Here is a 13,772-nt window from a genome sequence, read left to right on the forward strand (position 1 = left end):
GTTTAAAGAAAGTGTTTTCTTCAGAAAACATGAGAGAATCATTAGGGGGCAGTCCCATGCACACTGTGCTTTGATTCAAAGGTATGGGGAAAATCAGTGCATGAACTCACTCAGCATTAGACACGCTCAGGTAGGCAGCCTGAATACTTTAGCAGTATTGAGTACATGGAGTCCCCAGACTGTGGGAAGTTAGAGGACTGCAGGGAAGCAGCTCCTTTCTCCTGGTAGCTCTGTGTTAGTCAGAAGTTTCTTCTTCCTTTTCCTGCTCCTGAGGCTGAAGGGAAATCTGTTGCATGATTACACTCCTGCTGCAGTAGACTTCACAGCAGTGACGATCAGAACCCATCAGGGATGGAGATGAAGCCGGATTGGACACTTTCTAACACCAGGAGAGAGAGCAGGGATGTCTGAACAGAATAAAGGCTCCCGTCAGATTCCAGAGGTGGATGGTGAAAGAATAATTAACACTTGTACAGCTCAGGAGAATTCTGAGTCCTCTTAATTCGTGCCCACTGCTCCCCCTAGATAGCGTTACTCAGTTCTTGGATGTAGCAGCTGCTGTGTATCGTGGCTTATCGGCAGGGTAGGTGGTGGTAGCTTCAGCTGAATTGTGATGCGGTTCTTTCTTTTAAAGCATCAAGAACAAGTTGGACAGAGGAGGAGTAGTTCAAGATTTTATTCACTCCCTGGAACAGCTCTCTAATCCTGTCATGCTTTTTAAGGTAAAGTGTGTTACTGTTTTTCCCCCTTCCTTCCCCATGCTGTGCTTAGGAAAGAAAGGGCAGGGTGGAGATGCTACAGCTGCTGCAGGAAGTAGTTCTCCTCATAAGGGGCTGGCACTGACGCTAGGGGGCTCTATGGGCTTTGCCTCACGCTGCTCCCCACTCCTTCTGCCTGCTGGCTGCTTTGCAGTCATCCTCCTCAGTTTTTTTCCCTCTGAGGTCTTTGTGCTGCCCCACGGTCGGTCCTGCTTCATTGTTCCCAAACTGTTACAGAGTGAGCGTTTATGTCCATCTCCACAACTTCTGTCTGCTGGGGTCCTTGTGCCCTTTGCTTGCTCTCTGCTGAGTGCCCCTGCCCACATTGGGAACCTGCTGTGGCAAGAACTCTCTTATTTAGTGTTTGATCCCACTCCTGGCCCCATGGGGGCTTTCTTAGCTTGTACCAGATGGATGCTGTGGTAGTAAATATTGTTATGTTAAAAATAGAGACATTTTTATCAGAAAGCGGAAGGAGGGGAGAATGTTTGCACATTCTCTTTGCTTATCTGGCTCTCCAAAGGCCTGTGAATTGACTGTTAGCACATACGGTAACCCAAATGCAATCTGAGCGTATTACCAGCCAGTTTTTGCCAGTATTCATCTGATTCCTTCTGCTTACAGGACTGGGCTGAGGATGTCAGAAATGAACTGGTAAAAACTCAGAGGAATAAGGTTAAACTTAAGGAGATGTATGAAGAAATATACAAGAATTTGGGAGATGTGAAGGCTCCTGGCCTCGGATGGCTGAGGAAACGGTTTGCTCAGGTACGTGTGGTGACTGAATAGCATTAGCTCCGTGGTTCTGTAGAAGGCATTAGAAAGTCAAAGGAGAGGAGCCAGATCACAGCTTCTGCATGTGCCGCAGGATGAGATGAAGTGAGAGATGGAGTTTAGGACTTCAGGATTTCATTGTCGGGAGCTATGGAGCTGTTATGGGTCAGCTTCCCCTCATGACTGCCCCAGGTCCTCAGCCAGGGCTTCTCTGTGATCCTGAGCAGAGCTCTGGCCTTGTGTTTCCCCTGCTACCAGATCTGGTACTGATAGGAAGTTTTGAGGGTAGGTTATTCAGAAAAGTTACAACTTTGAGGAGTTACAGAAAGGATTTTGCAAAATGAATTGAGATCCAGAATAGTGAAAGTTAGTGTAAATAAATAAATAAATAAAAATGAAGTGATGCATGAAGAGGAAAAAAAGCACAAACCCAAGCCTAATTTGCATGTAAATCGTTTGGATCTGAGCTGATTGTTGCAACTCCAGAGCGAGCCCTTGATTTGTGATAGTTCTGTGGAAGCATCAGCTGAGAAGAGTCAAGAGCCAGCAGGAAACTAAATGAGTGTTAGTGGTTAAGAGGACAGACAGACTCTTGATTTATCCATTCAAAAAGCAGCCTTATCAGACCCACAACTTCATAGAATCCTTAGAATCCTTAGAATTGGAAGGGATCTTTTAAGGCCATCTAGTCCAACTCTTCTGCAATGAATAGGGACACCCCAGCTATATCAAGCAGCCCATGGCTGATCCAAACTTGCCTTGCGAGTCTCCAGGGGATGGGGCATCAGTCACATCCCAAGGCAACCTGTTCCAGTCCCTCACCACCCTCGTTGTAAAAAAACTTTTTCCTTATATCCAACCTAAATCTCTCCTCTATAAGCTTGAAGTCATTTCCCCTTGTTTGATCATCACAGACCCTGATAAAGAGACTGTCCAAATCTTTCCTGGAGCTCCTTTTTAGATACTGGAAGGTTACTTTCAGGTCACCTCAGAACTTTCTCTTCTCCACGTTGAACAGCTCCAGCTCTCTCAGCCTGTCCTTGCCGGAGAGGTGTTCTGTACCTTGAATCATTTGGCCCTCCTCTGGATGCACTCCAATAGGACTTTGTCTCTCCCGTACTGAGGGTTCCACACCTGGATGCACTATGCCAGATGAGGCCTCACCAGCACAGAGCAGAGGGGCAGGGTCTCCTGCCTCACCCTGCTGGCTGCACTTCTTTGGATGTGGCCCAGGATACAGTTGATTTTCTGGTCTGTGAGGCCATATGCTAGCACCCCCAGGTCTTTATCAGCAGGGCTGCACTCAATCCTTACATTCCTCAGCTTGTATTGGCAGTGAGGGGTGCCTCAACCCCAGTACAAGAGTTTGCATTTGTTGAATCTCATGAGGCTCTCCTTGGCCCGGTGCTTAAGCCTCTCTCGATCCCTCTGGATGACATCTCACTCCTCTGGTGTGTCGACACAGCTGTCATCAGCAAACTTGCTGAGGGTGCACTCAACCCCAGTGTTGATGTCAGTGATGAAGAGTATTGATCCCAGTACTGACCCCTGGGGGACACAACTCATCACCATTCTCCATCCAGACACTGAGCCATTGACCTCAACTTTCTGGACTCAATCCTGCAGCCAGTTTTTTGTCCATTGAACAGTCCACATATCAAATCCATGTATTTCCAATTTGGAGACAAGGATGTTGTGGGGGATGTGTTAAAGGCCTCACTGAAGCCGAGATAGGTGACATCATGGCTCTTGCCTCTTGCATTGATGCAGTGACACCATCGTAGAAGACCACTAGGCTGGTCAAGCAGGATTTGACTGGCTATTGTCCTGCTTTTGACCCTTATGCTTTTCACATCTGGAAGAACTCCACTATTAGCATCAGAAGTCCTTGATTAAACTCAGTGCAATCACGAAATCGTGTCTATGAATGGCTGATTGAGGGAATCTGCGAGTAATTGTATTTTAAGGGCCAGGAGATAAGACCACAGATCCTGTAGCTTAAGGTGTGTTTTGAGAACAAGAGGGAATGGGGGGTAGTGTCCCAGATTCTGCTGAGACTGAAAATGTCCAGGGTCAGTGCAGCAGTCTCTTGGACTATGCAGGAGTTGGACTTAACGATCTTGTGGGTCTCTTCCATCTCTGGATATTCTGTGACTGTGAGTGTAACAACAGCATTACTGATCTGCTGACCCAGAATTCAGCTGCAGCTGGAAGAGGTAAGAAGGGATAGGCTTCTGGTTTTGACGTAGCAAAAAGGTTTGTGGTCTAATGCTGCAGAGCTCTGGTATCATTGGGGTTGGGAAATGTCAGTATTTCTGTTGCTAGCAGATGGTGGTGTCTATGAAACAGGCAGTGAAAGGGCTCTGACAGGCTAGAAATTGATGGAGGAAAAGAATTGGAGCAGAGGAAAGAGGGAGATGTTTCAGGAGGACAGATGAAACTGTGTGTCTGGATGGGAAGGTACTGTTGTAGTGTTCCTGGGGAGTTCCAGGCACCGTCCTAACAGGATTCATGTCTGAATGAACCCCAGGCTTTTGGGAAGGATCTTGACAGTCATTTTGGAAAAGGCGGTTCAAAGCTGTTGGCTATGAAGGCCGGTGATTTTAATGAGATCACAGCGTCTCTTCTCACAAAAATGAACAAAACCCATAAAGAACCTGGAAACCTGAAAGAGTGTTCACCGTGGATGAGTGAATTCAGAGCTGAGTTCTTGAGAAATGAGCTGGAGGTCCCTGGTAAGTTCCCCTTCAGTGGTGATGTTGGAAATATCTCATACAAGAAAGCTGCTGCTTCTGAGCTCTGCTGCTTACATTGGCTGTACGGCCCTTCATTCTCACCTTGCACAGGGGCAGTCTGAAATAACTGCTATTTCATCTCTTACATCCGTTCTTTGGTTGTATGCCTGATTTTCTTAAAACTATCAAAAATCACATCTCGAGCCTAAAGTGTTCTTTTAAAGGCACACTTCCAGGGAAATCTGAAGGTTAGATCTAATATGTGCTTAATTCACATTCAGCAAGGATGTGTCCTCTCTAACTATGAAGATCTGGAAATCTAACTGCTTAAGAAGGGAAGACTTATTAGTAATTCAAAGATAAAAATGTATAATGAAAATGGATTTGTATGTATTTCTGTGTATTTTCCTGAAAGATGAGAGTTTTGCCCATTTAATTTTTTTAATTAATTTTAAATTTTTAATAATTTAATTATTTAGAAGAGTTTTTTCTATTCTTAAACACACTCTAAAAAATACTACTGGTAACACTTAAACTCAGACTGTCAGTTTTTCCTTTCCTCATCCCACCACAGGTCAGTATGATGGGAAGGGGAAACCGCTACCAGAGTACCATGTGAAGATCTCTGGGTTTGATGAACGGGTATGTTTGTGAGCTTGAGCTCAGATGCTAATGTTATGCACCTGAGGCCATATTCGGTCTGGAGAATTTGCCAATAGAAGGGTTGTTGCTGTGTACGCATCTTGGAGCACGTAAATGCTGCTTTGCAGAACTTTCTTTGGTCTTTGAGTAGTAATTGAATTACTTGATTGTGAAATCTGGGAACGCCAGGCGTGTTTAATATCAGTTGTGATTCTGTCAGTCCAAATCTTGTCACAAATACTTGTTGTTTTTCCTGTCTTCCAAGATAATGGTATTGGAATCCTTGAGGAAACCCAAGCGCATAACAATCCGAGGCAGCGATGAGCAGGAGCATCCTTTTCTTGTCAAAGGTGGAGAAGACCTGCGACAAGACCAACGCATTGAGCAGCTGTTTGATGTAATGAACATCGTCCTTTCCCGAGATGCTGCCTGTAGCCAGAGGAATATGCAGTTGAAAACTTACCAGGTCATCCCTATGACCACAAGGTAGGGTTGTATCTTGAAGGGACAGAAATTCTTACATTAACATCTGCTGTAGCTATGTTGGAAAGTACGGCCTAGGTGTGCCAGATTCTGGTTTGGAGTGGTTTGGGTCTTGCCTTGCTTTTGTACTTATTTTTTTCCATTTGAAACTGCTTTGTCTTTTAAATGGTACTTCAGAGTATATTTAAATTGGTGGCTTTCTTCAGTCTTCCAGCAGATGCTAGAATGCATTGCTTCCAATTGGGTGTTGTTCTGCTTGTTCACAACTCAATTACTTTTGTTCCAGGCTGGGACTCATCAAGTGGCTGGGAAATACCTGTACATTGAAAGAATTCCTGAGGAACAGCATGACTGAAGAGGAGGACGCCAACTATAACAGGTGATGTTTGGCTTTGCTGTCCCTTCTGAAAGGATGGCTGCTAGTGGGTTCATCGTGATGCTGACCATTTGGCAGTGTTTCCTTTAGTTAAAGGAAAGAAAGAAAAGTACCTGTAAGCGAGGAGGCACTTTGTACTTCCTGACCCAAATTAGTAATTAGCAACTGTTTGTTTAATGAGTACCATTGTACCTGGAATATCCTCCACCCTGCTTGTTTAAACAAGAGGCTTATAATCGTGTGTGACGTCATTATCATCACCATTTCCTTATCAGCAGATTGATTTTTTACAAGCAAAGGATTTTGATCTCCTGATTTAATCAGGCAGGAAATGGATGTCGGTCAGCAAGGGGGGCAGAGGAGGCGAGGCAGCAGAGATGGAGCTGTTCAGAAGCTGTGTTCAGCAGTGAGTCCAGGGTGGAGGAAATTAGCAGAGATGCAAAACATAGCTGTGAAAAAGCACTGTCTCTGACTGTGTACAAAGGCTGGATTTGAATAAAGAGATTTATGTCTTGCTTGTAATTAAGGGATAAATATTTGTAAAATGGGTTGATTTTAGCACATCAGCCTGTAAGCTTCTATATATCCAGTTTCTGACCTGGTATTTAGAAATGTGCTTTCATTCACTGACTTCTCTCCTTAGTGCACGGCCTGTGTTTGGGCAAGTCCAAGAGTTGTCATTGATTATTTCTTTTTAACTAGTTCTCCTGCTTATAGGGCAGGTTGGAGGAAGTTCCAATGTGCAGGTTGGACTGCAAAGAGCCTTTGTTTCTGTAGTTGATTTTTGACTGAGCGCTTAGGAATTACTACAGCTCCCTCATAACTGCATCTAGTTTGCTGCTGTGAGCAACAGCATTAATATTGATCCCACTTCAATTACTGAAAAAGCTTGGAAGCTTCTCATGAGGGGAGGTTTCTGAAACTCTAAAGGGTATAACTCTCCTTCCTCTCTTCCTATATCTGCTGAAAAGATAATGGACTGCCTTCTGCACTCCTTACCTGTTTGGATGGACAGAAAGCAGTGTCATGGGGCAGGTTCTCAGGCGGATAAAAGATCATGGTAGAAACATCTTTCCTTCCTTGGAGGGGTTATTTTGGGTCTCTCTTCTCAAGGCAACTTCTGATTTTTAGAGCACCTGTTGGAAATTCATGTCCTTGAGACATTAATGCCTAATCTTCCATCAAACGTGACTGAAATGCATTCAGAAGCTGGGGGGATGGAGATGGATGGATCAACATGTGCACTGACCACATACATATCATATTCATAGCAAGGCTAGAATTAATGTAGGCTATAGCTCCCATGTCCTCTGTACTTAAAAATCCCATGGGTTGTAGCAGTGCACACTTGATCTGCAGATACTCAGGTACAGAACCAGTAGGAGATAATACAGAGAAATCAACCTTATTGTTATTTGTTTTTTTCCCTCCTGTGTCCACAGCCGAAAAGGACCTCGCGCTGCCTACACTGACTGGCTGTCCAAGATGGGTGGGAAGGCACAAGGCCTATCTCGGTACACCGCTATGTACAAGTAAGTTTTGAGAGAACTGCATGTAAAGTATATGGAGTATGCACACATACACACAATTGTAGAAAGTGCAGGAAAAAGTAATGTACTTCTTTAGTATGCTGGCTAGACCTGTATTTTGCTTTGTCTAACATGAGGTGTTCTGCAGAAGGACTTCAGTACTGATAAAATGCCAGTAGAGTGCAGGAGTGTTTCCACAAGTTCGCTCGGCTCCTTAGGACAGTATCTAGAAGCAGATGCCCTTCTTCAGTTGTCTCTTATGAGTATCTTGTTCCTGATGATGCTGTCAGGTAGGCACTCTGCTTGTAGCAGTGGACCTGAGCAGGCCCAAAGCAGTCACCCTCCCTCTCCTGGATGTGAGGCACGAATACCCTCAGCACCAGCTGTTCTGTCCTGTTGCCTCCCCTTCCGTTGCACTATTTTCTGGTGTAAATGTGACCTCTGCATGTCACTGAGAGGTTCTACCTCGGCCTTAGCTACTCTGCGTGGAACAGGTTATCCAACCAGAAAGATTATATTGCTTCATTAAACCTTAACCTGATGTAGGGGAAACTAGACCGAGCTACACGCTACTTCATAGTAAGAAATTTCCATCTCAGAAATAACTGCTTTGAAAAAGGGACAGGGATTTATTTTTAATATCAGGTGAAAATATTTTGGGCAAGCTGTGTGTGTGAGTTGCTATACTGCTCCCTGATGGAAACAAGCACACAATGTAGTCACATACATACCCTGGCTGTTATTTCAGAGGCTGATGTTATTCTTTGGTCCACTTGTAGAAATGCCAGCCGCACAGAAACAGTTATTGCCTTCAAGAGCAGGGAGAGCAGCGTTCCAGAAGACCTGCTGCGGTGAGTACACCTTTAATGACCGCTTGTCGAGAAACAGAAGCTGTTGCCTTATCTGTACATAGCAAGTGACTTCTGTTGTGCCCAGGAGAGCCTTTGTGAAGATGAGCACATCTCCTGAAGCTTTCCTGGCTCTGCGGTCCCACTTTGCCAGCTCGCACGCGCTGATGTGCATCAGTCACTGGATACTCGGAATTGGAGACAGACACCTGTCCAACTTCATGATCAACAAGGAGACGGGTGGCATGGTGGGAATAGACTTCGGGCATGCGTTTGGCTCAGCCACGCAGGTATTTGTTGTGCAACTCATTTGTTACAGCTTTTGCGTATGCAATTGCAAGCGTATTCTCTGTGCGTCAATTTGAGTCTTCCAATTTGCCATCGTGATGCAAAATAACCTTTATTTCTAGCTAATAGAATAAAACCTGTTTCCAGGCGTTCTCAGGGAAGCTATAGAGTTTCATGTGGAAGGATGGTGTGAAGAAACAGGCCGTCTGTCTATGCAGTGGTATTGTTTTAGCGTGTGCTTCCAGCCACTGCCACTAGGTGCTCACAAGCAGAGCTGTGATGGCACGGTGTTGCTCGTTCCACTGAGCTGCGTGTTTTCACTTCAACGACAAATGAGGTTTTAAATGCTTGAAAATGAGGTTTCAATGCTTGAAAAGAAGGAAAAAAGACTTGCAGCCCTTCTGTCACGAGGTTTCTTATTTCTTGTTTTCTAATCGGTGTTTCCTCGTGGCTGTCCATCCCATTGGTTAGTTTCTGCCCGTGCCGGAGCTGATGCCTTTCCGCCTGACGCGCCAGTTTGTGAATCTGATGATGCCAGTGAAGGAGTGGGGCCTCATTTATAGCGTGATGGTGCATGCTCTGAGAGCGTACCGTGCGGATCCCGATCTCCTCATCAGCACAATGGATGTGTTTGTGAAAGAGCCTTCCCTGGATTGGAAGGTGAGGGGCTTTTTTGTTTGTTTTATCAAGTTAAAATTCTTACCCAGTAGTAAGATACAGTGCTGACCCACAAGGAGGCATTTCCTGCTGCTTCGTCTCAGAGCTTCTTTCTTTGTTATACTGAGCTCATAGAGAAATTGGACTTGAAGCATCTAAAATGGCAGAATGCTATAAGGACAACGATGATGGACAAAGAGTTGTCCATGGCCGTGCTGTCAACATGCTGTTCTTTGTCTGCACAAGAGCCCTAAAGGTGTCGGTATCTTGTGATTACATTGCTTGTGGCTGCAGCATAAATATTTTCAGCCTTTTGGACTGATTCATCTAACCAATGCGAAACTTATACAACAACACTGTATTTATCTAATAATTACAGGGAAAAGAACCTGAAACAAGTTGTATTCAGGTTCCATTGTGAATTAAAGCGTAGATCATAGGCAGTCCCAGATATCCTCTCAGGGTTTTGCCCTCTATTGCAGCTGCAGTGAGGAGCTGCTGCCGTGCCTTGGTGTGATGTGGCAGCGTAAAGGTCTTTTGATGTACGATAAATAGAGCAAAACTGTTTTCTCCTTAGAACTTTGAACAAAGGCAGCTGAAAAAAGGAGGCACGTGGATTAAGGAAATAAACACTGCTGAAGTAAACTGGTACCCTTTGCAAAAAGTCAGCTATGTCAAAAGGAAGCTTACGGGTGCCAATCCTGCACGAATCACTTGGTAAGATGCTCTTCTGTTTCAAACTGCTCCGCTTAGAGCTTTGGCACACTGCTTCGCTCCCTTCAGACAGAATGGCAGTTAGGAAAGAGGAGAGGCAGACAGGGCAGAATTTCACCCACCCTTCTGTCAGAGCCCTTTGGTTCCACGTAGAGCCGTCTTGACACGCTGCCAGCCAGAACGTCTCCCCGACTGCTCTTGCTCCAGCTCAAGCTTCCTGAGCAGTCTTTTACTGTTCTGGCAGCATGCACTCCCACCCTGTAAGCTTGCTCAATTTCTCACTTGTCAGATTGCTGTTCTTTGTGTTCATCTACACAGCTTTCAGACTAGGGGTAGTATATGAAAATCAGTGTGTTCTTCTGCTGGGTAGTTGCTTGAAGCAGAACCCAACCCAGCTATACAGGAGCACACTCCTTTCCAGAAACATCAATTGCGAATGTGATGGCATTCTCAGGTCATTCCTGTCAGTCTGCTCAGGTCTGGCTCATACTAAAATGTCTTTAAGGCTCAGTTAAAGTACAATTAATCCCTTCCATCCTCTTTTAAAAAGACATTCTGGGTTATTCCAAAAAAGAAAGAATGTAATGAAAGCAAGCTTGTTTGAAAACCTTAACATTTCTAAAAAGCACAAGGCTCAGAGGAATGTCCTGCTGTCAGCACAGCAACTGGGAAAGGCAACAAAATACCCCTTGTAGGCACAGATGAGTGGGACAAGTGGGGAGATAACAGGATGGGATGGGAACTGCTGCGTCCTCCTTTCAGCTAAGAGATTTTTTTTTTTACCAAATTGAAGTAAACGTGTTAATTATTCACCAATGGAGGACACCCCAAATCACCAACCTGTGACTGGCTGAGCTGCCTTACAGCTATTGAGCTCCTCACCTTGAAAAATAAAGTTGCGTGAATGGTGATGGTGCCCGAGATAAAAAGCCCTACCTGTTATTTTTTAGCTCTTTCCTTTTAAGAACTTGTTTTTATGTTCTCAATTTTAGTGACGAGCTGCGCCTGGGCTACGAGAAGTCATCTTTTTACAGTGACTTTGCAGCTGTTGCTCGTGGCAGCACTGACCATAATATCAGAGCCAAAGAGCCAGAGGACGGGCTGTGTGAGGAGGCCCAGGTGCGGTGCCTGATAGACCAAGCGACGGACCCCAACGTCCTCGGCAGGGTGTGGGAAGGATGGGAACCTTGGATGTGAGGCTGCTCTTGAAAGTCCAGTCTGACGAAGGGAAGGAGCCCTCAAGCACAGCTGCAGCCAGTCTGAATTTTAAGGCCAAGGAGCGAAAAGCCACTTTTATCATCGTCGGTTAACTTGACTAATACAGGAAATGTTTTTGTACTCAAACAGTGATTTGTTTACATGGTTCTGTAACCAAACAGCTGTATTGTCCTCATGTTCAAATCAACGTGGGAAGAACGGGTGAGGCTGCAGAGCTTTAGGGGCAGTCTGGAAGGTGCTCCCGTCATCCAGAGCAGAGCACGAATTCACACCCTCTGGACTTGCAGCCATCCTTTCAGTAACAGCGTGTGCTTTGGGTCGCTTCTGTTTTTCTTCCCAAAGATATTAATGGAAACAGTTCTGCAGACACGTTACTTGTAATTCAAGAGAAAGTGTTTCTGTCAATAGGAGCTGTAAAGCTCTCAGTGTAACTTAAACAGGAGACATCTTTTAATACTGGAGAACACCTGAAGTATCTGCATGGCTGTTTGAGAAAGCAGTGATGAGAGAGCGCCACTTTGTTACAGCAGATCAGTTTGTAACATTTAGCCATTTTGGTCTGTGACCTCTGTCTGCAGTCCTCAATATTTATTAACGCCAAATGACTTTGGAAAGCCGAAGCTGAAAGCAGGCACTGACAGCACAGCAGAGCACTGCGGGCTCCATGCTGTACCTGCAGCACAGCAAAGCAATAGCTGTTGCACTTTGGTATTTGCGTGTGACAACGCTTGAGGAACTGAGCGAGGTTTGGCTCTTCTCGCTGGCAGCTCTGGGGTAACCTTGGTGGCAGATACAGCACAGGCACCGAGGGGGGCAAGGTAGTTCTCTTAAAACACCGTGGTTATTTGTTACCCAGAGTTCAACGCAGAAGATAACTTCCATTGATGTTTTTAATAATTATCATAAAAGGTGTAATAAAAGTGAGTCTTTGCCCTTTCACTGCTCAGGAGTGTTCATTCCTTCCTGCCTCTGTGGCCCAGTGCAGTGCACAGCGGGGAGCAGGGCCTGGCCTGGCTAAGGGAGGTGGAGGGGGGGAGGCTGCAGGCAGAGCTCTGAGGGTGGAGATGGAGTAGTGCAGTAACTGCTGTTTGTTACCTTCTTTCATACTAGAAAAGAAGACCTCAATAATAAGCCTTTAGATGCGCTGCTCACTTCTTAAGTTAGTTTAGGGCGCTTGGCTGAAAACATCAGCATGTACCCATAGGGTGCAGGTGGGGGTTGGAGGACAGGTTTTTTCCACCAGTGTGCACTGCAGTCTGTTTCTATATACACGTGTGTGTGTGTGTGTGTGTGTTCTCCTCACGGGCAGCTATAAAGCAGGTGGCCCTGTGAGTAACACTCAGGTCTCAAGTTGTCAGTCTGCAAATGTAAGAAAGTTAAAGCCCAATAAAAAGCGGCATAAAAAGGCGAGGAGATACTTAGCAGTGAAGTGGCTGCTTGTAGGAGGTGTTGAATGGCACTTTTGGCACATAGCTCTGATATATACCAGGTACTTTGACCTGTAGCAGGGAGGACAAAGTTTAGGTTTACAGTTTAACGAGGCTCTTCTCCCGGTGACTTTTGATACTTGCAGCAGTGCTGGATGTCTCTGCTTGGCGGGTCTCCTCCTGGGTCGGATCTAAGCAGGAATATGGTGTGAGTAGCCCTGACACCACGGGCCTTGCCAGCCTTTGGGAGATGCCTACAGCACTTATAAAAGCCACTCAAAATAGTTATAAAATTGGTTCTGGCCCTAAACTAAGTGCTGTAATTTGAAGCTACGTCTACCTCAGTCCTATTAGCAATGTGTCTGTCAGCCTCACGAAGCAGTTGTGGAACAAAGTCTGCATAAAACCGCTGCCTTCTCACAAGCACTTCCCATGCAAAGCGAGTGCAATTACCCTAATGAGCAGAAAATGAGCGGGCTTTCTCTGCAGCTACATAAGCCTGAAACTAACCTCCAACATATGTAAATTGCAGTTGTCATCCACAGTCCTCATCTGAGTGCTCTAAATGAAATACAGAAGTTAAAGGGAAGATTGAAGGCAATCCGTGAAGGAGCGAGGAAAGCACTGACACAGGAAAAGCCTCAGGCTGCTGGGTGCTGTGCTTGGTGGGGTGGTTTTCTGTTCTGGTTCCAGAAAAGCGGAATGATGCAGGGTGAAAGGCAGGGTGCTGCAGGTCTCATGATGTACAACCCAACAGCTGCCCACGAATGCAGCAGGGCATTTCTTTACTCGATTAAACAGCCAGGTGTGGGCTTGCAGCTGGAAGTGCATTAGTTGCATCTGAGAAGCTGTGCAGCCCATTAGCTTATACTCTCTTCTGTTAGTGTACTGTAGTCGTAGTAGTGCTCCCTTTAAGCTTGCTGCTGACATCCCTGTCAGTCCTATAATTTCCCACTCAATGTGGGGGAAAACCAGCTCCATCCTCCAGTTGCCTTTCTTAGATGACAAAGAAGTTCCAGCATGCTGCATGTCACTCTCAGGTATTTCCCATTTCAATCCATCCCATCACCCTACTCTAGAGCTGCCCTTCCCAGCCCACAAACCAGGATTCCTCTGCAGGCTGCTCTGCCACTGGGCCGGGCAAGGCCTCCAAGGCCCTGCTGCTCCCAGCACAGTGCTGTACCTCTGCTTGGACGGGAGAGCTCTGGGATGATCGAAGCAAGTTTTTTAATGCTCTGTAAAACTTACCAAAGAGGCTTAGTGCCTCAGGTACACAGCAGCTTCCCTGCCCGTGAAAGCCGAACATGAGTCAGCAGCGTGCCC

At 45.7% G+C, this 13,772-nt stretch overlaps 1 protein-coding gene across 4 annotated transcripts in view; it reads left to right on the forward strand.

The window, feature by feature from the left end:
- Window positions 1–11,961, forward strand: part of PRKDC (protein kinase, DNA-activated, catalytic subunit) — a 74,169-nt gene extending 62,208 nt beyond the window's left edge. For all 4 annotated transcript variants that reach the window (XM_085537401.1, XM_085537400.1, XM_085537402.1 and 1 more), the window contains 12 exons: window positions 635–722; window positions 1,383–1,526; window positions 4,063–4,267; window positions 4,842–4,909; window positions 5,175–5,395; window positions 5,679–5,771; window positions 7,211–7,300; window positions 8,077–8,148; window positions 8,234–8,435; window positions 8,905–9,093; window positions 9,668–9,807; window positions 10,797–11,961. In XM_085537401.1, coding sequence (XP_085393527.1) covers window positions 635–722; window positions 1,383–1,526; window positions 4,063–4,267; window positions 4,842–4,909; window positions 5,175–5,395; window positions 5,679–5,771; window positions 7,211–7,300; window positions 8,077–8,148; window positions 8,234–8,435; window positions 8,905–9,093; window positions 9,668–9,807; window positions 10,797–11,001 — 1,717 coding nt within the window. In that variant the 3' untranslated portion in view covers window positions 11,002–11,961. The remainder of the gene's footprint in view (window positions 1–634; window positions 723–1,382; window positions 1,527–4,062; window positions 4,268–4,841; window positions 4,910–5,174; window positions 5,396–5,678; window positions 5,772–7,210; window positions 7,301–8,076; window positions 8,149–8,233; window positions 8,436–8,904; window positions 9,094–9,667; window positions 9,808–10,796) is intronic.
- The last annotated feature ends 1,811 nt before the right edge of the window (window positions 11,962–13,772 follow it).

Source organism: Coturnix japonica, chromosome 2 (assembly GCF_054131305.1).
Source record: "Coturnix japonica strain WE chromosome 2, WE-NBRP24, whole genome shotgun sequence".
NCBI classification, from domain to species: Eukaryota; Metazoa; Chordata; class Aves; order Galliformes; family Phasianidae; genus Coturnix; species Coturnix japonica.